Raw genomic sequence first — 20,829 nt, forward strand, 5'->3', positions numbered from 1 at the left:
ATTTCGAACTTTCAAAACTTGAATGCAATTGTTTCCCAGTGTGATTGGTCACGTTCACGTTCAAAACTCAAGAGATGCTTCCTCCGTTCCAAATTTTAGATCATCTTACATATAGATATTATTATACATCTAGATATAGATATAAATATTATTATACATCTAGATATAGATATTATTATACATCTAGATATAGATATAGATATTATTATACATCTAGATATAGATAAATATAGTGTATGTTTAGATGCACGGTTATAAATCTAGAAAAGTCAAAACGACCTACGGTTAAAACAGAGGGAGTAGATTCTTAGGCCACAAGAGGTGAGCTTTATTAACAGCCGGGACGTTATTTTCTTCCAAGGATGCATGCTTGCCCGGAATATTATTCCCAAAGATACATACATGGACAAAGCATCAGGTCCTCTTTATCTTTACAGCCAGGTGAGGGCATTTTGGACAGGTACCTGCCACAAGCCTCTAGTCTACACTCTACAGCACAGCTCAAAGCATCACAAGAGCAGGTGCCCAAGGAACACTACCCGCCGGTGATCAGTGCAGCGTGTCTCCAGAGGGTGTAGCTGGCTTTCCCTCAACCCGGCTGGGCCGGTTGCGCTATGAGGCGCACGGCATTCTGGTGCCAGCAACCTCCTGGGACATTTTTAGGAACAGGTCCAGGTTGTGGTGGTACTGGCCCTCCATGCCATCATCTTCACCTGTTCCCCTTCCATGGATGGTGCTCTCCAGGGCTAGTGAGTTCTTGCTGCTGCTCACTGCTTGCTCGTCATCGGACCAGTCGCCATTCTCCATCACATCCTGCATGGCTAGATCCTCATATTCCTCATCTGATTTGGTAGAGTGCTCGTCCACAGAGCCTGCGTCTATCTGCAAGCATTCGGTGGTACTTAGTGTTTTGTGCGGTGAAACAACTAGACGCAAAACACCAATCAAAATTGTCGAACGTTGACAGAGGTATCACTACCTCTCGGTTGTCTCTTTCTTCATCGGTTAGGTCTTCATCAGTTTCGCCATCACGAGGGTCGTCTGCTTCTTCTTCGCTGCCATAGACTGAGTACTCCTTCATAAGCTGATAAGGTTAAAGCATTGTTAGATTGCAAGTACTGCATATGGCACATTATTTCACATGCAAACAATCTGAAGTTCTCTAAAACATTTGGCCATATCAAAAGCCCTCCAGCATCTGCACTTGATGCTGTACCATTTCAAACGAAAAAAATACTCGAAGTTTGACATGCTACTCAAAATCACAATTTTGGTAGATCAAGACATACCTCCTTAGAAGTGGAATCTGACATCTTCGGCGAACTGCAGCATGATGATAAATTTCTACCACCAGTCTCCACACTATCAACCCTCAGGTCTTCTACACTTCCAGTATGGCTAGTTCCACCTGTGTCACTCATCCAGGCACTGATCCCAAAAGGACCAAACTGTAGATTGACTGCCTCTGCCTTCCCAATTTGTGAGGGATCCAACATTGGGTTTTCAGCAGACTTCTTGCTGTTTGTAATATCATTGAGATCCCCATTGCCATCACTCGTACCTACATGCCAAGCTTTGGTGACTGAACCATCAGTGTTAAGGAGAGCCATCAGATTCCTTGAGGACCCCTTCCTCTGGATCAACTGAAACATGCCCTTAGAACCCAAGGTGTTAGCTGCACACTGGTTCCTGTATTCCTCATCCACCACGGCAACGGTGTTTGTGTTAAGGTCATAGAGTTGCTCCCCAGCTTCACGGCGGCGAAGACAGCTGAAAACTGTGGCATGTATAGCTGCCACACTCTGGTCGACATTCGTGTTGTTAATCTTTGGCACAAGATGCTTGTCAGCTCTGTTGCATAGGTATTCCTGGATAGCTCTGATATTTCGGATGTATTTGATATATCTGTTCTTTGCTGGGTCAAGAGTCATGTACTTTGCACGTACAGCAAATCGTTCCATGTGTTTCTCCTCATTTGTAATGTATATCATAAATGGTATTATGGAAGGATGTTTCTTCATTAGGCCCATCTGTTGGATAACATAAGCAGAAGAGCATAATCAGTGGTTGAGGAAAACAAGATATAACTAAATAAAGCAAAATAGCATAAATGAAAACGGTGTTATGGTATATCCCTGCATTGTTTCTTAAAGACTAATACGTACCACAAAATTAAGGCTTAGATGAACTCCTTCAACAATCACAGATTCTTTCTGCTCTTCCCAGGATGTAATTAATCTGTCCAGGCTGTCAATCACCATCTCGCTTTGCGCCTTGTAGCCTTCTACTGCCATTTGCTTGTTGCCAATCAATTCAGTTCTAGGAGGTAACTCTGAGGATCCATGGTGAGATTTGCCATCTGAACTGTCATCTTTTCCTCCACTGGTATTAGGATGAGAAACAATTGTGGGTTTATTTGCCTTGCGCTTTGCCTTCGCCTGAGCAACTGCAATAGGATCTAAATAGTCGCCTGCATGGTAGGTTGAGGCATAGAGAAGAGGGTTTTGTTTTTCATCTGCAAAGCCTCTCATCATATGTCGTATTGAATCAGTAGAAACTACTGTCGTGATACCCAATCTACTACCCTGGGAAACAAAAACAGCCTGTATTAGGCATTCAGAAGTTGCAGCCATTCATTTATTTGAGTTTGATAAAAAAATTATTTAAAGCAATTAAACAGTAAGGAAAACAAGAAAGAGTTAGACGGTTCGAAATTGGTTGTATTATGGACACTTCTTACTAAGATGAACAGACTTGTAGCAAATTGGTGGATTGCTGGTATGGTACAGTACAATGATTGCTAATCCAAAAATGGACAACTGCTCTAGATGATAAACATACCAGCAAAGATGATAGGGTGGACTTGCCACACCCGCTTGTTCCACACAAGAGTATTGTCACTGATTCCTTTCTCTCTTTAATTCTGATCGGAACAGTGGAAGGAAGGCAAAAAAGAAATGTTACGACAGATAATTTCACTTAAACAAAGCATGTCAAACATACATGGAAATAGACATGATGGACATGTGTATTAAATGGGCAGATAAATATATATGTTCATCACATAAATTCATGTGGACTCAGAAATACAGGGACAAGTTATTTTACCTGCAAGCGAGAAGGAAGTCAGCTTTCTGGTTAGGTCCGACATACTTGTACATAGAGAGGGCATCGCATACAACACTTACGAACTGCTCCCTTGAAATAACGACAGTAGTCTGGTTCTTGTATAATTCAAATGGTATGCTGCTACTACTTCTCTCCAAATTTTTTGGAGTATGTGTACTATCTCCAAGGGCAGGATAATTTTCTTGTTTGGTCAACCCATCTGAAGTTGATGCAGCCAAGAGTTCACTCTTCATCACATTGAATACTCTCTTGCTAATCTGGTGGTGCCAACGAGTATGGAAAAAAATTGTTATCAATGCAGGTGTAGAAAGAATCAGCACTTTACACAGCCTGCAGAGCAGTAGGTATCAGCAAGTAATTGCTTTTACACTTAGCCCAACTGGACCGTCAGAGAAACAGAAGATGTCAACCAGCCACGACCAAATCAGAGTAAAACAAGTCACGTCTGAGTGGGAACCTGATACCCGTTCAAGTCAATTACCAGATACTGTCTAGAATCGTGTACCCATCAAACTAGGGTCCGAAAGGAAAAAGATCATGCATCATGCAAAGGCGAAACAAAACGCGTCTACATCACACAACATGGTGTTGTCTTTGTCAATAGAACATAATAATTCCGAGAAAGCAATAGTAATCCACACCAGCTGAACTAAGAGGCAACAGTTGCAGGACAGTATATCTGTGACAACGACCCCACAAGCAAGGTGGTATCAGTTAAGGACAAATTCTGCTCGCAGCAAGAACAAGAACTTGGAAGGAAAGGTGGATTTTTCGGATTCCAAAAAATGAAAAATTGGAGCCACTTGAAGCGTTGGGAGCTCAAGCCTGAGAAGGGCCCATCGTCCCTTACAAAGACAGAAAAGGATAGGGCATGAGGAGATGGGGATTTTGGATTGAGCCGAGAACAAATCAAATCTGCGCATCAGCAGGAGGCTTAAAGAAGCCACCTTTCCATGTCAAAATCGCTGATCATAAACCACATATACCAGCGCAATAATAGACATGCAACAAGAAGAGGTGATTGACGCCCAAACCCTACAGAAAGTAGCAAGCTTCTGACGCGGGGATCTACTGCAGTAGTGAATCAGACAGTTTGGTTCCGCAATTAGCACGCCAAGCAAAGTAAACCTTGGAACAAGCAAGCAAGCACAGCAGAGGCTGGGATGAAGATCACACGCAAGAGCAGGGAGGCGTGAATAGAGGGGAAAGCGGAGGAGGGAACCTTGAAGGCATGGCGAGGCTTGCATCCCATGAGATGCAGCGTGCTCTGCAGCACGGGGCGCGTGTACCGGAACCCCCGGCGGCCCCCGCCGTCGGCGACGGCAATGTAGAGCAGCTTGGGCGGCGGCGCCGGCGGTGGCGCCTCCTCCGCCATGTCCCCAACCTGCAACCGAGGGGGCCGGGAAGCCGGATCAAGGAACGGTGACCGGATCAGGGGAGCCGGCGGCGGCCGCAGCAGTGGGGAGAGGGCGCGAGACCTGGAGGTGCGGAGCCGCGGGGGGAGGTTTTGAGGCGCATTGCGGCGGCGGGGTCATGGCGGTGCGGTTGGGGGGCGGCGGGCGGCAGGTGTCACGACGTCCACGCCGCGTCCGCGCATGGCGTCCACATGGAAGCCCGCGCGGCGCGCGGCCTTGTTCGCTTCTCCCTCCCCCTGCCTTCCTCCCCGCTGGCCTGGCGGCCTCGGTGTCCCTCTCTCGGAGTCTCTCTCTCCTTGGCCTTGCCTTGCCTTCCCTTGTTGGGATGCGAATTTCTTCCCCCCGGTTTTCTCCTAGTTTCGAGGGTTCTTCGAATTTCTTCCCGCTTCTATGGTGGCTTTGGCACGCCGCCCAAATGCTTCCCTCCTCTTTGACTATATATACACACAACACACAGATACTGTACTCTCTGGTTAGGCAGATGAACTTTCTTTTAGCAATAAGCCATGTGATTTTTGAAACTTTCTTTTAGTTGCTGCTAAACGCAACCGGTGTGAGATGGGATCCGGTCATATAAAATCCAGGAATGGATCATATTCGATAACATTTTTAGCAACAATGTTGCACGCGGCGTGCACTAGAAATTTGGATGCCTTGGCGATTAGTAGATTATATTACTTGGAAAAGTAGTACTCCCTCCGTTCCAAATTATTCCAAATTATAAGTCATTTCAACTTTCTTGGAGAGTCAAAGCATCTCGAGTTTGACCAAATTTATATAATAAAGTGCTAACATTCATGATATCAAATAGGTACCATTAGTTTCTTCATTAAATATATTTTCATAGTATATCTATTCGGTGCCATAAATTTTTGTGATTTTCTCTATAATTTTGGTCAAACATAGAATGGTTTGACTCTCCAAGAAAGTTGAAATGACTTGTAATTTGAAACGGAGGGAGTAAATGGTTAACTTGATGCATACAACAAAGCATCAGACAAAGGTTAGCTAGATCTTTCATCTCCATACTCTAGTACTCCAACCTATTGTAACAAGAAGAAAAAAGAAAACTGCTGGGGTAGGGCTAAATTCCCAAGACGCTGCATAGAATTGTATGTTGGCAATTTAATTTGTTCTCCGAAGTCAACGATCAAGAGCTTAGTGGTACGACAGATATGATGGAACGTGGGCTTAGGATGAGGCGACTGCAGCTGCACAACGTGACGAGACCATCCTTGTAGTCTTGTTTAACGTAACGACGCGACGATAGGGGACAAGACAAAGTCTTTGTAACTATTATACCAACACGTACGGTTAAGCTACAAGAATACCTTAACACGGTCTGTAGCTTAATCCTTAGCTGCTAAGCATGCAGAAATTAGCACCTTATTAGCTTTGTGGCATTTTAAAGTATTTCCTTCTTTAATTAATTGGAATACTATTTTGGCAAAATCACTAAAGTTTTTGTTTTGCCAACTCATGCATATGTAAATGTAAAAAGAAAAAGAAAAAAAACTATTACACTGACGCCATCCGCCGGTGAATTGCCGTGGCGTCAAAGTCGATGACAAGAGTGTAGATAGCCAGCCAGCAGGATGCATGGTCATCCTTGCTCGATGTGGGGGTCAGGGTGCTTCTTGACAAATGTTGGACGCATGGTGTTTTTGCAAGTCACCATGCGGTTTTGTAAAATGTCCTGTTGGTCACCAATGCAAGGAACATACATACATACACACATACATGATGAAACTGAAGACATTGCAGCAAATAAACCAGCACTTGATGTGCAAGGAGATGCTCCACCTCTCTGCATGATTCAGCTAGATTTCAAGTGCTGTATTTTGTAACGAAAGAGTGGCATTATACTCTCCAAGGTCATGGAGCTTCGCCTTGATAACAACCGTACCACAGATAGATCAAATAATGCAAGTGTTAGAGAAGATTGACGAGGCAAAGATGAAACTGATGTGCGTTCAATAATGTAACAATATGGTGGGGGTGGATAAATAAAATGGAAATATACATGATTTGTGATTGCAACTGTACCATGAGAGTTTAATTTTGTTCATGGCCTACAAGTAGTATATAAACTTCTGATCCATCATCACCAGTAATATTGGAAAAAAAAACAACTCGCAAACAAGTTTAAAAAATAAAGGGAGGAAGAGAAAACAAGGAAAAGAAGAAAAAGGTCGGGATGGGGTACGTGGGAATATGAGTGAGAATGGGACGGGATAAGAAGCAACAAGGCCCCCCCTGGGCCCTCGCATCGCACGGCGCAACCGACGGCCAAAAACAACGGTCGCGGGCGCGCCCTGAGCCGGACCCGGTTCGCTTCCGTCCTTCCCGACGCGGCGGCGGCGGCGGCGGCGGCGGCTGTGCTTTGCTGACCTCCGACTCCGATCCTCCTCTTTCAGAGCTCAGCTCAGCTCATCCCTTCTCCGTCTCATCTCTTAATTAATTGCCATTTCCACACCATTAGTAGTACTTGTCCCAATTCATCTGTTTGAAGCTTACTGTAATCGCTTTGGTTAACAATAAACACGGCTGCAGGGCATTAGATCTGTGCAGTACCTACTAACATTCAAATAAAACTGCGGAAAATTGATCGAAAAATGTTGAAGAAAAGAAAAGGAGATACCATGGGGAATCGTTCTGGCCTTTGAATTTTTGGAACAAGAATAACACTAGCAGTCTATTACTAGTATATAATAAAGTTAATTTTTTGGGGGAATATATAATAAAGTCAGTTAATGCTAGTGCGAAGCCGGGACGCAGCTAGCGAGAGCCCTCATTCAACATTGCTGAGAGGAAAGGAAAGGAAACAGAAGAGACGGAAGAAAAAGGAAGCCAATAACAAAGCATCGATGCAACGGCTTTTAGTTAATTCCCCTTGAGATGGAATTCGTTCGTTTCATACGCAGTAATTGTAACTATGTATCGCCGCCGCAATTCATTCATTCATCTCGATCGACAAGTCAAGGGAAACGGTGGACGGTCAGGCGCGGCCATTGTCCATCGCCATGGACGACAGCTGGATCCTTTTATATATCGTTCTTTCTTTCTTTCCTTCTGCATTGATTCTTTCGTTGGCAGCAGCGATTCTTCTTCTTTCTTGCACTCCAACTAGCTTGCACTAGTCGGGTATCTGTCCTCCTTGTTCAGTTTTCGTCCTGCCAAACCAAATGCTTAATATTTTATTATCAGCTGATTGCAAGAACAAGTGGTTCATTTAGGTAGGGTTGTTTCCGATCCGTCGGTTCAATTTTTACACGGGATTCATAACAATGCTATAATGGAGAACCTAGTCCAATGCACACATATTTTTATTCAGTATAACACATTCTTAAAGATTTTTTTTACGTCAAGGAATTTATTATTCCGACCTCTGCATGAGTTTTGCACTCAACCATTACATTGTTAAAGATTTGGTATCGTTTCTATGATCAAACAAAATTAGTGGATTTTGATGGACGCTCACACTCCACGATACATACTAGTACGTGCTCCCTCCATCCTTTGATATACGACGTTGGCTAGCTCAAAATTGAACTAACCGACGTTGTATATTGCCGGACGGAGGGAGTAGCACTAAACAACTGACATGCCGCTTCCTTTTGTTTGCCTGGCAGCTGGCTCCAAAGTCAAGTCAGAGAACAAGGATGCTGCTGAAACAAAGGTCAGTGGCCACTGAGACGAGGATCTGTAATATTCCAAAAAATTGAAATATTAAATTGAGTAAAATTTCAAAAATTTATTTTTTTTGAATTGTGTGCTCATTTGAAAATGGAAGACAAATTCTACTCTCTTCTAGAAATTTCCTAATAAATTAAATCTCAATTTATTTTCAGAACTTATGTGCTAGTTTGATTTGGTTCTTTTTGAATTTTGTTGGATTTAAAAAATGAGTGTGTTTCTAAAAATAAAACCTAACATAACATCTAACCCACTAGGCCGGCCCGCAACCAACCGGCCTTGCCCGCCTAACCTCTCCCGCAGCAGCCCACAGGACCGGCCCAGCCAGCCCAGCCGGCCCGCCCGGCCACCACGACCCTCTCCCTCTCCTTTCCACCACTGATGCGCGAACCCCACCCTCAGCCACCGTGCCCCTTTGCCCCTTCTTCCACCTCGTGCCGTACACGTCACGCACGCGGCGCGTGCGCGCCCAATGGGACGGGCTCGCCGGTCGCGTCCGCGATGGCGCACACCACCGCACCCATGACTCTCCCCCCCCCACTCCTCCACTTTTGCGCTAGAGGCCCTGGATGGCCGCCACGCTGCCTTGCCTTGTCGCCGCTGCATCTCAGCCGTCCGCTCGTTAGCGCCCCACACCTATAGATGTCCATACGGGCCGCCCGGCCCTGTTCGGCCTGGGCCCAGCAAGGCCCGTTGATTTTCGTGCCGGACCAAGCTCAGCACTACGACGTCACCGTACCGTGCCGTGCCCGCCCACGGGCTGCGTCGGCGGCCCAAGCACGGCCTCGGAAGGCTACGAGCCAGCCCGAGGCACGGCAGTTGACGGGCCGGACCGAGGCATGGCGAACCCTCGCGGCCTGTTCCCTCCCTGAGCGCCACTGTGCCGGCGCCCGGCAGCGGCAGCTGCGGAGGAGGCCACGAGGGAGCGCCAAAGGAGGCCGCGGGGGCGGGCGGCGGCGCCGGAGGAGGCCGCGAGGGAGGGCGGCGGCGGCGGCACCAAAGGAGGCTGTGAGGGAGGGCGGTGGCACCGGAGGAGGCTGCGGTGGCGGGCGGCGGCGCCGGAGGAGGCCGCGAGGGAGGACGGTAGTGCCGGAGGAGACCGCGAGGGTGGGCTGCGGCGCTAGAGCAGGCCGCGAGGGAGAGCGAGCGTCGTAGGAGCCCGCGAGGGAGGGGAGGACGGGAGGTCGCCAGGTCGGAGCCTCGGAGGGGAGGCGGTCGGCGGCCGCCGGAGGCTGGAGGGGAGGCGGAGGTTGGACCATTGGGGAGGAAGAGGAGTGGATGGGGGAAGGGGAGGATGGCATGGACTGGGAGGCTCGGTCGGCCGGTCGCTCGGATAAGGTTGAGTGGGAGCTGGGAGCGGCAACTGTTGGGTCTGTTAGTTTTCATGCCGGGCCGTGTCGTCGGCCCACGCCCGGCACGAACCATCGGGTCGGGCCAGCCTTGGCCTGAAGAGTTACGAGCCGGGCCGGATTTGGGATGGGCCAAAAAACCGGACTTCGTGCTGGGCTATCGGGCTGCGGGCTGCATGTACATCTATACGCATACCCCCCCAAACCCTAGCCCTAGCTGCGCCCCGCGCTGCTATATAAGGAGGCAGAGTCCCGGCCTCTCGCCATCCATCCGGGGTTTTCCCCTTGCCGCTGCCACGCTCGCCCAAGAGGAGAGAGGGGAAGGGAAAGGAAGAGGAGGAGAAGAGGAGAAGAGGAAGGGAGGCCGCGCCGAAACAAAGAAGAGTCTGCCGCCGTGGGGAGGAGGCACAGCCGCCATCCATTGGAGCAGCCGCCGTCGGAGCGAAGCCAAGGACGCGCTGCCACTGTCGTCGTACCGTGAGTTACCACTGAGCCGGCCACACTCTACTCCTCCGTCCTACCATGAGCATCGCCGCTCTCTCTTCTCTCCGCTTTGGCACCCCTGTCCAGCCTTCGAGCTGCCGCCGCTTGCCATTGCCGTTGTGCTGCCGGTCTTTGTGCCGTGCTTCTTGTGTAGGTGCTGCCGCCGCCGTACGAGTAGCCGCGCCCTCGCCGCGGCCTTGGAACCCTAGGGCACCGAGCGCGTGGACGGCCGTGCCGCAGGCAAGGAGCTTCCTTGCACCGCATGCACGTGCAACCTTGCCGCCGCGCCGCCTGCCGCACTGCCTGTAGCCTCATCGCTGTAACGACCCTGGTCAAATCTTTCGAGTTAATCTTAATCCGAGTCCCTAATCCCGCTGACTCAGGTCCCCCAAGCTTAAGCGTTCAACCTCCGGTTCCCAGCTCTGACCCCTGAAGATCCCAACCCACCCCGCCGGTTCCTTCTAAGTCTCAACAACAGTGTCCCTTTCAATCTTGGGCAGAGGAGAAACCGAGACTGACGGGTGGACCCGCAATCTTTTTCGCGGATCTCCCGAGGCAGACGCACTCGAGCAGCCTGCACCGCTTCAGAGCTCCCCCGCCGCGTGGCTCAACTTCTCCGACGCCCGCCGCTTCGCCCCGTCGCCGGCCGCGACCGGATGGATTCCCGCGCCCTCCTCCCCAATCGCAGCGGAAGCCCCTCTGCAACCCTTTCTGCAGCGCCCCGTCTCGCTCGCGCCCTCGCCGGCCGCGCCTTGGTGCTCCGTCGCCGCAGTGGCAGAGCTTTGCCGCCTGCTGCATCAAACCGCCTCGCAGCTCGTGCCCATCATCATCATCTCACCGGACCCCCGGCTGCAAGGCCCGATGCCTTCCGGCTTTTCCGCCGCCTCTCCACAGTCGCGCCGCCCACGAACTCGCTACGCGACGATTCCTCCATCGCCAACCCGACTCCGGCCATGACAGCTCCTTTTCCGCCTTGCCAGAACTGTGCCCAGCAAACCGCTGTTTAGCGCTCGCCCGCGCAGCCGCAGCCCTCCTATCTTTTCACCGGTTGCAACCTCGCTTGTAGCGTTGTTCTCCCTGTCACACCAATCAAATCCGCCGCTCGACGATGCCCGCCTCCGCCAAATCTCAACCCCGGCAAAACCGCGCCTGCGTCGCCTTGTCTCCGGTGCCCTATGGCCAAAGACGCTATCTCCAAAGTCCTGTTCCGCCGCCCATCGCCGCTCAATCGCCGCCATGGCAGTGCACTCCATCCTTTTCTTTCGGGTCTTCGTGCTGCTCCAACTCTCTCTCTCTCTCTTCCGCGCAGCTATAAAAGGGAATGCCAGAGTCCTATCGGAGTTCCCTTCGCCATCGCTGCCTTACCGCCTTGTTTCTCAGTTTCGTGCTCGAGCGCCGCCACCTAAGTTCTTGAGGAACTCTCCTCTTCGCTCAACACCCGCCTTTCCCAATCCACCCAGTCGCCTGCTCCTCTGCGCTGTGCTAGAGCTTGCTTCTTGTACACAAGAAGCACCGCCAGACATCGCCGCCACCCAAGCCTTAGTGCTTCAGACCTTCCGCCCAAGTCTACTCCTTCCCGACCCCAAAGCTTCACCTATAAACTGAAGGTAAGCTGCCGACCCCTTTTCCGTCTTGCCTGACCCTATCTGTTCACCCGACCCCTTTTCCGTCTCGCCCGACCCTATCTGTTCGCCCGTCCCTTTTTCCGTCTTGCCCGACCCTGTCTGTTAGCTGACCCTTATCTACCTCGCCCGAGGACTCGGCTGTATCTTTTTCTTGACCCGAGGGTATCTGTGTAAGATTTCGGGGACTTCTCCGTAATAGATCTGAGGACCCCAAACACAGTTATCCCTTAAGGTTTAAGGGTCAGATCATAAGTTTCTTCCCATCCGACCCTTTTATCTTGCTCTCCACCAACTCAAGTAAACTTCCCCACCTTTTCTGTAGCCTTGCTGCAAATGTCCGAGCTTAACTGCAAGTGTTGTTGAAATAACCGTCTAAACACTAACTCCTGCATTGCATTCGTGTAGAGTTGCACCTCGCTGATGGCGTCTACGAGCTACACCCGGTGCCAGAAGACGGAGTTGTAGCTGAGCTGCCAGTTCCAGAAGCCGAGGTCACCCCAGCTGAAGACCAGTTCTCCTCCCCTCCGCTTGAAGGCAAGCGCCGGAGCATGAACCCAATTTTCTAAACTTACACATGCCTTCCTTCGTTTGTATGTGCATTTACGTTACAGGAGTTGTTTGAAACCTTAGATGCATGATATAGTTCCTTTGATCTGAACACTAGTTTGTTGGGCCGAGTAGTTGCTATGCTTAAATAGGAAACGGTAAAAGTCGAGTGATTTCCTATCACTCGCGAGTTATAGGAGTTGGTTGTTTTTCTTCTGTTACAACTATAAGGATGACGACGGGGCAGGGTTTTGGTTAACTCTTTTGGTAGTCGGTTGATCACCCCGTCTGTCTATGGAATCTGTTAAGGCCCGACAGTGGTGGTGTTCGTGATCAAGTGTTTAAAAGTACTAATTTCATACCTAGTATGGGATGGGGAAGCCTAGTACCTGATTGAACTAGGGCGTGGCTTATACCCCTGTTGTCCCTGGAACGAGGTTCCCATGGTGCATCATGTGGGTGCAAGTGCGGCCACAGTACGGTAGAGGCCGGGACTGTGGAGCATTGCATGCCAAGGGAAGTTTGGACCTGACACGTGCCTGGGAATTGATGGGGACGGCCGACACAGGAAGTGACCCTTGTGGTGCGCGGATGTCGTGAGATTAGGTTCACCATGCATGGTTAAGAAACTCGAATCGATTCGTCTGCCTCTCACAGTTTGAAACTGCTTGATCGTTATGCTACACTGAGTAAAGATGGAACATGATGATGCTATGAACCCGATGCTTGTTCTATACTTTGTTGTTGGAAACTATGGTTGTTTAGCATAAGTCGCCAATGTAGACTGGTCAATGAACTTATAATCTGAGCTAAAATATTGAAAGTAAGGACCCACTGTAGTCGTTTTTAGCAACACAAACCCCTCAGCCAGAGAGCCTTGCATGCCTAGACGTGGTGGAGTAGTTTTACCACCGGTCGGTTAAGTCTTGTTGAGCTTAGCAGCTCAGCCTTGTTTGTGGCTTTCTTTTCAGGTGAAGTCGCAGCTCCTGAGTTTGCTCCTGTTGGCACTTGGCCGCCCCAGCTCCCTCCGGGTTGGACGATCGAGTGGGATCCCTCCTCGGACGGCGAAGAAAGGGATCACTGATGTCCTGATCGGCCTCATCAGGGACATCCGACCCCGGCGCTAGCTTCCGCTGTTTTATCTTTCCGCTGCTTTTGAATCTTGTAAAACTCTGATTTTCGTTTTGTTGTTGAACTAAATGGTCAAATTTGTTTAACTCAGTGGATCTGTTGTATTCTCTGAAACCGCTCGCCTTCGTGTGAGTTTGCTAAACTCGGTCCTGTGAAGTGGTTGAATCGGATGAAATCCGACGGCACTTCGAGTTAACTTGACTAAGGCATGAGTGTCGCGTGTCAGGCGACTTAACCGTGCTTTAATCAAGGTAATCCGAGGTGGTTCCGCCACAGTCGCGCCGTGCTGCGACGTCGTGGGCGCGGTCACCACACACCCTTAGCTGCGACGCCGCGCGCCCGACTCGCCGCGACCCGCAGTCGTGCTAGCCAATCAGGCGAGCGCCACATGCACGGCTACACGAGCGTGGTGCACGGGATCCAACCGGCACACCGGATCCCGAGCTAACCCTGTGCGGCCACATGGGCGCCACGTGGCAGTGCCATGTAGGATAGGATTGGCACGTGCTGCCACGTGGCGCTAACGTGGCATGGGCCAGGCCCACACATCAGCCTACTGACCAGTGGGGCCCACCGGCTGACTGGTGCGGCCCAGTTCACCGCTGACCGCCCAACGTTGACCGTTGACTGGGTCAACGCTGACGTCAGCCGACATGTGGCACCCTCATGTGCTTGCATGTGGCACAACCAGAAGCTGACACGTGTCACCCTAATTAATATTTTCCCAAAATTAATTAAATAATTAAATAAATGTTAATCTTTAAAAATTCATAACTAATTCATTTGAACTTCGAAAAATATGAAACCAGTTGCATTAAATGCGTAAAATCGTGCCCGTGTTATTTGTAGCTAGTTTGATGTTATTTGGATCTTCTAAATTTAACTTTCTTGGAGTTTTTTCCTAGATGTAATGCTGGTTAATTTATATTGCGTCATATCTCGTTCTGTTCAGACCCGAGCTACGACCCGGAAGACTCTCAAGACCCTGACTACACCGAGAAGGATCCCAACAATCGTGGACTAGGTGTCGTGTCACTCCCAGTCATATAGATCCTATGCGTGCTTAGTTGCTAGTGCTTTATTTATGATGCTTGGATGATGATTGACTGCATAACCCATGATTCTAGCCATGCCTTGATAATTGTTTATCATGGTTCCCTTGTTACCTACCTGTGGGCTAGCTACAGACCCCTAGCTAGTTCACCTTACTTATATCCATATACATGCTTTCGAGCTATAGATGGGTATATGCCATGAATTTGGGGATGAGATTCCTTATACACTGTCATGTGTATTTTGGATGAGTGTGATCCCTTTGACGTATTTTGGCAGGAGCTAGCCGCGGTTGGTACTGAGGAGTGCCTTACTAGGAGAGAACATTCTGATCTCTCTCCACCCCCCCTCCCCCGTGTCTGTGGCGGGTACCCTATTTGACACTGAGAAGCAGGTGGCGTACTTGTACGTTGTAGGTGCTTCGGCACATATTTTTGTGGAGTTGAGTGCTTGCTCTCGACCCCTAAGGACCGAGTTAGTATAACCATGTTTCTTTGGACTATATACGTACATACCGTTCGCTTTGTTATGGGCGGGGTTCGGTCCGAGAGATGGTGGATAGTGCTCAGCTTGTTGGCGGATTGGAGGATCAATGTAAGGAGTTCGAGGCGTTGATCTGATCCGACCAGACTGCACCCCGGCGTGGGTAGGTTTCATAGTTTCAAGGTCTCCGACTGGTGACGGCGTGCCCTGCAGTCGAAGACACTACCAGACTCGAGGAAATAGGAGAGTACTAGACACCTACTAGGGCTCCGACCGTTAGGTGGGGTCTGGATGACTAGCTACCATTCAGGTTCCATCTGGGCGAGTACATATGTACAACCTCTACAGAGTGTATAACCTATAGCTATAGTTCGTGTCCACTGGAACGTACAGTCCTCTCATCTGCTACTCTGACTATACTTTTTTATACTTCTACCTTCCCTTTTTGAGATAGGGCGACCTTTGCTGTTGAGATGTGAGGGAAGGTAGCTCTCACATTGCCTAGTGTGTTTGGGTGCTAGTTTCTTGGGTGAAGGATCTGGTGGTTTGTGACGACTTTCTTGATACGAGGTGTTAACCTCGGGGATGGTATTGCTTGATGCATCCTTGATTGCTGCTTGCATATACCTCTACAGCCGTATATAGGTCGAACTATACATATAGTATTATTTTTTCCCCGTTTCCTTGGCTTGCTGCTTTTTGGGAGTTCACATGGCCTCGAGTAGATGGTGGCTTTTTAGGGTCGGAGCTCGACTACGACTTCGACACGACGAATGGGAAGACTACGGATGGTCCCTCGCTTAAGTCGCCTCTGAAGTTGTTGTTCGCCACGCTATGTGTTACCGCTGTGTAGATATTTTACTTTTCATGATTCAATCCTGATGGACTTGTACCGGCATGTTCTGAAGTGTTGTACTCGATATTTATAATATTGTTACTCTATTGCTATTTGTATTTCTGCGTTGGTATGGATTGGTACTATCTGAGATATTGATTCGTATGTGATAACTTTCCTGGAACTATCTCGGAGGTGCGTAGGTTTGAATTCTCGGAAATGGAAATTCGGGTCGTTTCCAGCAGCAGAAGCAACGCGGACGCGCAGCGGGAGTTTTTCAATTCCTTTGTGCAGTACACGCAAAAACCTCCGTTCCCTCCATCTTTGATCTTCCTTTCCTAGTACGAATACGAATACTCATGATGCATTCCCCCTTGACTCGCAACAGGTCATTTTCAAAATTTGCTTGCGAATTCCTACGTTCTGTGTCTTGAGTCTGGATATTCAGAAAAGAAAAATGGTAAATTTGACGTGGTGAGTATGTACTGGAGAACAAACTAGAACAATGTAGTTTCTAAAATTCCTTACGTTAACGCATATCATCATGGGGAATCGAGTCGTGCATTTTCAATAGAGACTCGCCAGCGCCATAATCGTATCAATTCAGCGACGGACTATACGATGCTGGGCCAGATTGCTAGGATGCAGTCATTCTAGAAGGAAGGGAAGGAGCAAGGAAGGTTGACACACACGTAGATGCGGTCGGTGCAGGCTGCTGCTGACCGCTTCCAAGTCATCCGCGCGCCAACCTGCTGCGGGCGTACGCATGCGCACGTGGACCACTTCCATCTCGCCACGCAACGTCCATCACCACACCACTCGGTCAACGATTTTTATTCTTTATTCTTCTTTCTTCTTCTCTTCGGAGAGAGAAGGTCATGGTCATCGTGGTCTCCTCATGGATGACTGATGAGGAGAAACGAAAGAAGAGAGAACGGAGCGCAGAATCGAATGTATAGTTGGATGGGCCTTCCAGTTTGCTAAGTGGGAGCCCATCTGTGAAATGACTCATGGGCCAGCCATTAGCGTTCTGGGCCTACATATCTAAGACATGCAGCTGACATACTGGGCCTTAAAGACAAGCCCTCCCTTCTTCAGGGTTATCATAATCATTTCCCAGTAATTCTAGCCTCATTCCGGCAAAATTTGTAGATGGATACAAACAATAATACAAGAGTTTTAGTTGCCATTCACCGGCCCTCCACTCCGACTATGTACCAGAGGACACTCCTCATCTCATGCTTATTTCATTCATTCCATCCCATCCCATGTATCTATATCGGGTCGGGCTCTGCTCTGCTCTGCTCTGGATATTAATCATAATGCCGTTCCCTGTATCATTTGGACGACGGCCCCCCATAGCTTAGCTCCCAGGACCACCACCTGATCCTCAATGATGACGAGCTCCACCGTGCCCACATCCATCCCAGTCCCAGAGAGATGAAGATGATGCGCCTGAGCCCTCTGCCATCCGCCATCAATGGTGGTGGTGCTGCGAGAACGGCCACCATCTCCTCTTCTTCGTCGTCTGCAACCTTGGTGCATCTGCAGTGTTCGCAAACCACAGAAATAATCTACCTTCAGCAACATACAACAAAGCTCGTTTGGGGTTCCAGATTATTCTAACTATGGTTGAGACAAAGAGACTAGTGACGCATATGGTTGCATACGTTGGCGACGATGACCCTGCATGCCGATACCACAGCTACTCACCATTCTGGGGATATATGGAGTTGTAGTGCACCTCCGCCCAGAAGCTCAGCAGTACCACTGCAACCACCACAGTGAGGGGGTAAATTCAGATGTCTGATATCCCAACCGGTCGAGGATCGGAAAACAAATATTGGTCTTGGTCCGTTGGCCCTTGAGGACTGCAGGGATCAACTGCATACCTTTGTTGGACTTCTGAACCTTAGGCTGGATCTCGATGTAGCAGGTATCCTTGAACGACGTCATCACAAAAATTTTTACTCCATACTGCACCCAGATTGTTGTCTTACATTACATTAGGATGACTAAAAGAATAGCATTCTTGTCAGATCCTATACGCAACAAGAGATGACAGGAATGACAACTGGAATATGGATTGTATAAGGGCTAACCTTGTCAGCAGCAGCCTGTAACGTCACATGGTCACCCCATTCACCGTTTCTGTTAGTTTATGTGGTAAAATGGATGTGAGACAAGCATCCACATGCACTTAATATGTACTCCATTCTAAAAAAAATGTTTGGCACGATGTGCAACTAACCGTGCAACTTTCTCCAAGTAATCATCATATGCCATGGGAACATATCCGTCATAGGCGTCACGGTTAGTTTTAAGCTGGAAAGGATGGTTTATCAGAGAAGAGATAAAAGAATGTGCGCTAGGCATTGTGAAGCAAAAATCGATACGATTTAATACCTGGTTAATTATCTGCTCTCTCACAAACTCATGGTGATCCGGAGTTTGGTAAAGCTGATCTGATAGTGCTCGGAACTGCAGAATTGGGGGTGTGCAATTAGAATCAATTGATATAAGGATGGTATATTTCCAAATGGGATAAGAGAATTGTGAATGTGATGCATGAAGGTTATAATGGGAATCGCCAATTAATTAGTATATATTGGTTTAATACCATATCTTGCTGAGAAATTTCACTGCCAGTCTACCACAGTACAGAAGTTTGTGAGGAAAATGGGAGAGAAGGGAGGAAAAGAGAGAGAAGAAGAAAGAGCAGAGATCACTTAAGAATAGAACGGTACAAAGGTGGAAAATGAAACAAAATCAACTATTCAGGTGGGAATGGATGGTACTACCTGACAGTTGCCATCTCCTTTCACTTTGTGTTCAATCAGCTCATACAACTTCAACCTAAAAGACGACAAATGAATTTTTTTTTGAAAAACTCCAGCAGGACACATTTGCATGAAAAAGGAATGGAACAAAAATAACATCATTACATGCAAGTAATATAGTCTGTTCTGAAAATTTGAAGATTAAAAAGCATTTAGTGGCAAATAGAGCCAAGGAGAAGTTTGACACTAGCAAGCATATAATAATAGTAGTAATTCACTGAGAACTGAAACTAAAGGACAGACCTTTCTGTCAGCCTTTCATGGTCCATAGTGGCTTCATCGACTGATGGAATTTCTCCATTAATTTTAGGGACATGCTGGACAAAGCAGACACAGATTATTGGACCACAGTTGGAAATGGAGTCAGAGACACAGAAAAAGAAAAACAGATACAGCACAGCCACTCACAACAAGTTCATTTCCTTCATAGCAACGAGGATAATGGGAAAGAAAAGGACAGATTGCTATGCAGTTATTAAGATTATTGGATAGTATCATTCTAAGTTTTAAAAGCAGTAACTTATAGGAGTTTTGACAACATTATCTGGGGGTAGTGAAACTACGAGTAGCACTACAAATCATACTAAGAAAGGTCAAAACCTATATCTTTCTTCCAAAACTTACCAATAAAACTAGGTAGACACAATTTTCGCGTCCGCCTAGGATAACTTTTCCAAGACACACATTAAGACCAAAGAACATGCAAAGTTAATTGTCCATTCAGTTATTTAAAGACTTTTAGAGGAATTGTTGTCACATCATTATTAAAGTCAATTGGCATTTAAGGTTAGTGGTCCAATCGAAAGTGATATTCATGTTCTTTTTTCCCCAATAAGATTTTGGCTACACAACAAACAGATGCAGGCATCTTTGCTGATGATCTTGGCAAGCTTCCTTAGAAGCAAGACTTTCTTTCTTCTGGTAGTTGAGGAAGCGGATCTATTTATTATGCAAATGAAGCTGAAAACGCTATTTCTTAACCTGACTTCAAAGGATCAGTAGACTCACAGGAACTGGGACCATGGGATAAAACCTCTTCCCTACTTCCTCCTCCATCTCAAAATTTCCGTCACCGCTGGAACCTGGCGAGGAATTAGACGGTTCTATGTATACTGTCTCGTGCTCATGTGCATCAGCACTTCCTGCACCATACCGAGAACATTAGGAAAAAGGAAAAAAACACAAAAGTTGTGTGTTAAGTGAAAAAAAAATCGAGACAGATTATGGATATTTTCAGCACCGGGATGGTAGATGCCTACTGATGGGTTGTACAAATCATATGTGAGTTGAGAAGAATGCAACTGTGTCTCATCAGGATGTGCTGCAGCCAAAAATAGACGCCTAAGAATGCTGTCTAGCCACCAATCAAAAATGAAAAATCTGCATGGTACACAAGACTGACTACCTCTACCATAATGGAGGTTACAACAGTTACCATCACAGTAACCGGGAGGAGGCCCATAGTACCCGGGAGGAGCAAAAGGATCGCGAAAAAGGTCGTATCCCCAGGGCAAATTCTGATCTTTCTCACACATGCTCATCCGCTTGAGCTCAAGTTGTCCGTGGGAGCGGAGCCTAGCAAACAGATTCAGGGGTTTCAGTACCATGGAAACAACACAAACAGATAAAAAGGAAACAATACCACAGATAATTTTGGATTGCATCGGACAAGCATGTCCGGTGAGCGCGAGACACGGGCGGATAATTTTTGCAGACAAAATCGAATACAATAGCTTACATTAGGGTTGGGGGTGCTCTGTTTCGCACAGCAGGAAGGGAAGAGAAGGTGAGGCCATACCTGGTGGGTGCTCGTCGCCGGCGATGCGCCCGGCGAGGAAGAGGTGGCGAATCGCGCCTCCGCGCAACCAATCGTCGCCGCCAGGAAAGGAAGACAGAGAGGAGAGAGACGAGAGAGAAAGGAACGGGGGCGAAGAAATAGAGATGGGGAGGGCCGGGTGATTTTTTCCTTTTTAGCCCTTTCTAAAAACAAATTTTATAAATAAACTTTCGGGGCAACAATTTCAAAAAATCGACCTTTTGCGTCGGAAAATAATGCCCAGACTTACACAGGAGTATTTTTTGAATCACATCCAGTACTCACATGGATGTATGTGCACTCACCTCCTACAAACACACACGCAACCCTACCATGGTGCATCGCATATCACCTATCACTGGAAAAATAGCGGTTAAATTCTGAAATAAATTCAGAAAAATACGAGCACCGGTGTCGATTCGAACCTT

General features: G+C 48.0%; 2 protein-coding genes across 3 annotated transcripts; both read right to left on the reverse strand.

Moving 5' to 3' along the window:
- Positions 1-300: 300 nt before the first annotated feature.
- On the reverse strand, positions 301-4,961 carry LOC101784229 (P-loop NTPase domain-containing protein LPA1). The gene is made up of 8 exons (XM_012843270.2): positions 4,608-4,961; positions 4,352-4,513; positions 3,109-3,386; positions 2,842-2,923; positions 2,166-2,585; positions 1,290-2,030; positions 980-1,084; positions 301-882 (listed from the first exon to the last, which is right to left on the reverse strand). The coding sequence occupies exons 1-8, from the start codon at positions 4,662-4,664 to the stop codon at positions 613-615; spliced, it is 2,115 nt and encodes a 704-aa protein (XP_012698724.1). The 5' UTR covers positions 4,665-4,961; the 3' UTR covers positions 301-612.
- Positions 4,962-16,803: 11,842 nt separating this feature from the next.
- Positions 16,804-20,541, reverse strand: LOC101784624 (OTU domain-containing protein DDB_G0284757). Of its 2 annotated transcripts, none has more exons than XM_012849031.3 (12): positions 20,384-20,541; positions 19,991-20,160; positions 19,826-19,906; positions 19,594-19,727; positions 18,829-18,902; positions 18,547-18,601; positions 18,152-18,226; positions 17,997-18,070; positions 17,848-17,896; positions 17,638-17,722; positions 17,416-17,515; positions 16,804-17,290 (listed from the first exon to the last, which is right to left on the reverse strand). In XM_012849031.3, the coding sequence occupies exons 2-11, from the start codon at positions 20,124-20,126 to the stop codon at positions 17,451-17,453; spliced, it is 828 nt and encodes a 275-aa protein (XP_012704485.1). In that variant the 5' UTR covers positions 20,127-20,160; positions 20,384-20,541; the 3' UTR covers positions 16,804-17,290; positions 17,416-17,450. The 2 variants fall into 2 exon arrangements, with proteins under 2 accessions (XP_012704485.1, XP_012704482.1); XM_012849028.2 differs by having other exon boundaries at positions 16,818-17,290; positions 17,459-17,515.
- Positions 20,542-20,829: the final 288 nt, after the last annotated feature.

Source organism: Setaria italica, chromosome I (assembly GCF_000263155.2).
Source record: "Setaria italica strain Yugu1 chromosome I, Setaria_italica_v2.0, whole genome shotgun sequence".
NCBI classification, from domain to species: domain Eukaryota; kingdom Viridiplantae; phylum Streptophyta; class Magnoliopsida; order Poales; family Poaceae; genus Setaria; species Setaria italica.

Excerpts from the sequence above, each read along its gene's own strand:
- LOC101784229 (XM_012843270.2), bottom strand. The coding sequence starts at position 4,664 with ATGACCCCGCCGCCGCAATGCGCCTCAAAACCTCCCCCCGCGGCTCCG. Across the intron at positions 3,387-4,351 it reads AGCCTCGCCATGCCTTCAAG|ATTAGCAAGAGAGTATTCAA; the intron begins GTTCCCTCCTCC and ends TGGCACCACCAG. Across the intron at positions 1,085-1,289 it reads CAGATTCCACTTCTAAGGAG|CTTATGAAGGAGTACTCAGT; the intron begins GTATGTCTTGAT and ends TAACCTTATCAG.
- LOC101784624 (XM_012849028.2), bottom strand. The coding sequence starts at position 20,126 with ATGAGCATGTGTGAGAAAGATCAGAATTTGCCCTGGGGATACGACCTT. Across the intron at positions 19,728-19,825 it reads AGTAGGCATCTACCATCCCG|GAAGTGCTGATGCACATGAG; the intron begins GTGCTGAAAATA and ends GGTATGGTGCAG. Across the intron at positions 18,227-18,546 it reads AAGGAGATGGCAACTGTCAG|TTCCGAGCACTATCAGATCA; the intron begins GTAGTACCATCC and ends CCAATTCTGCAG.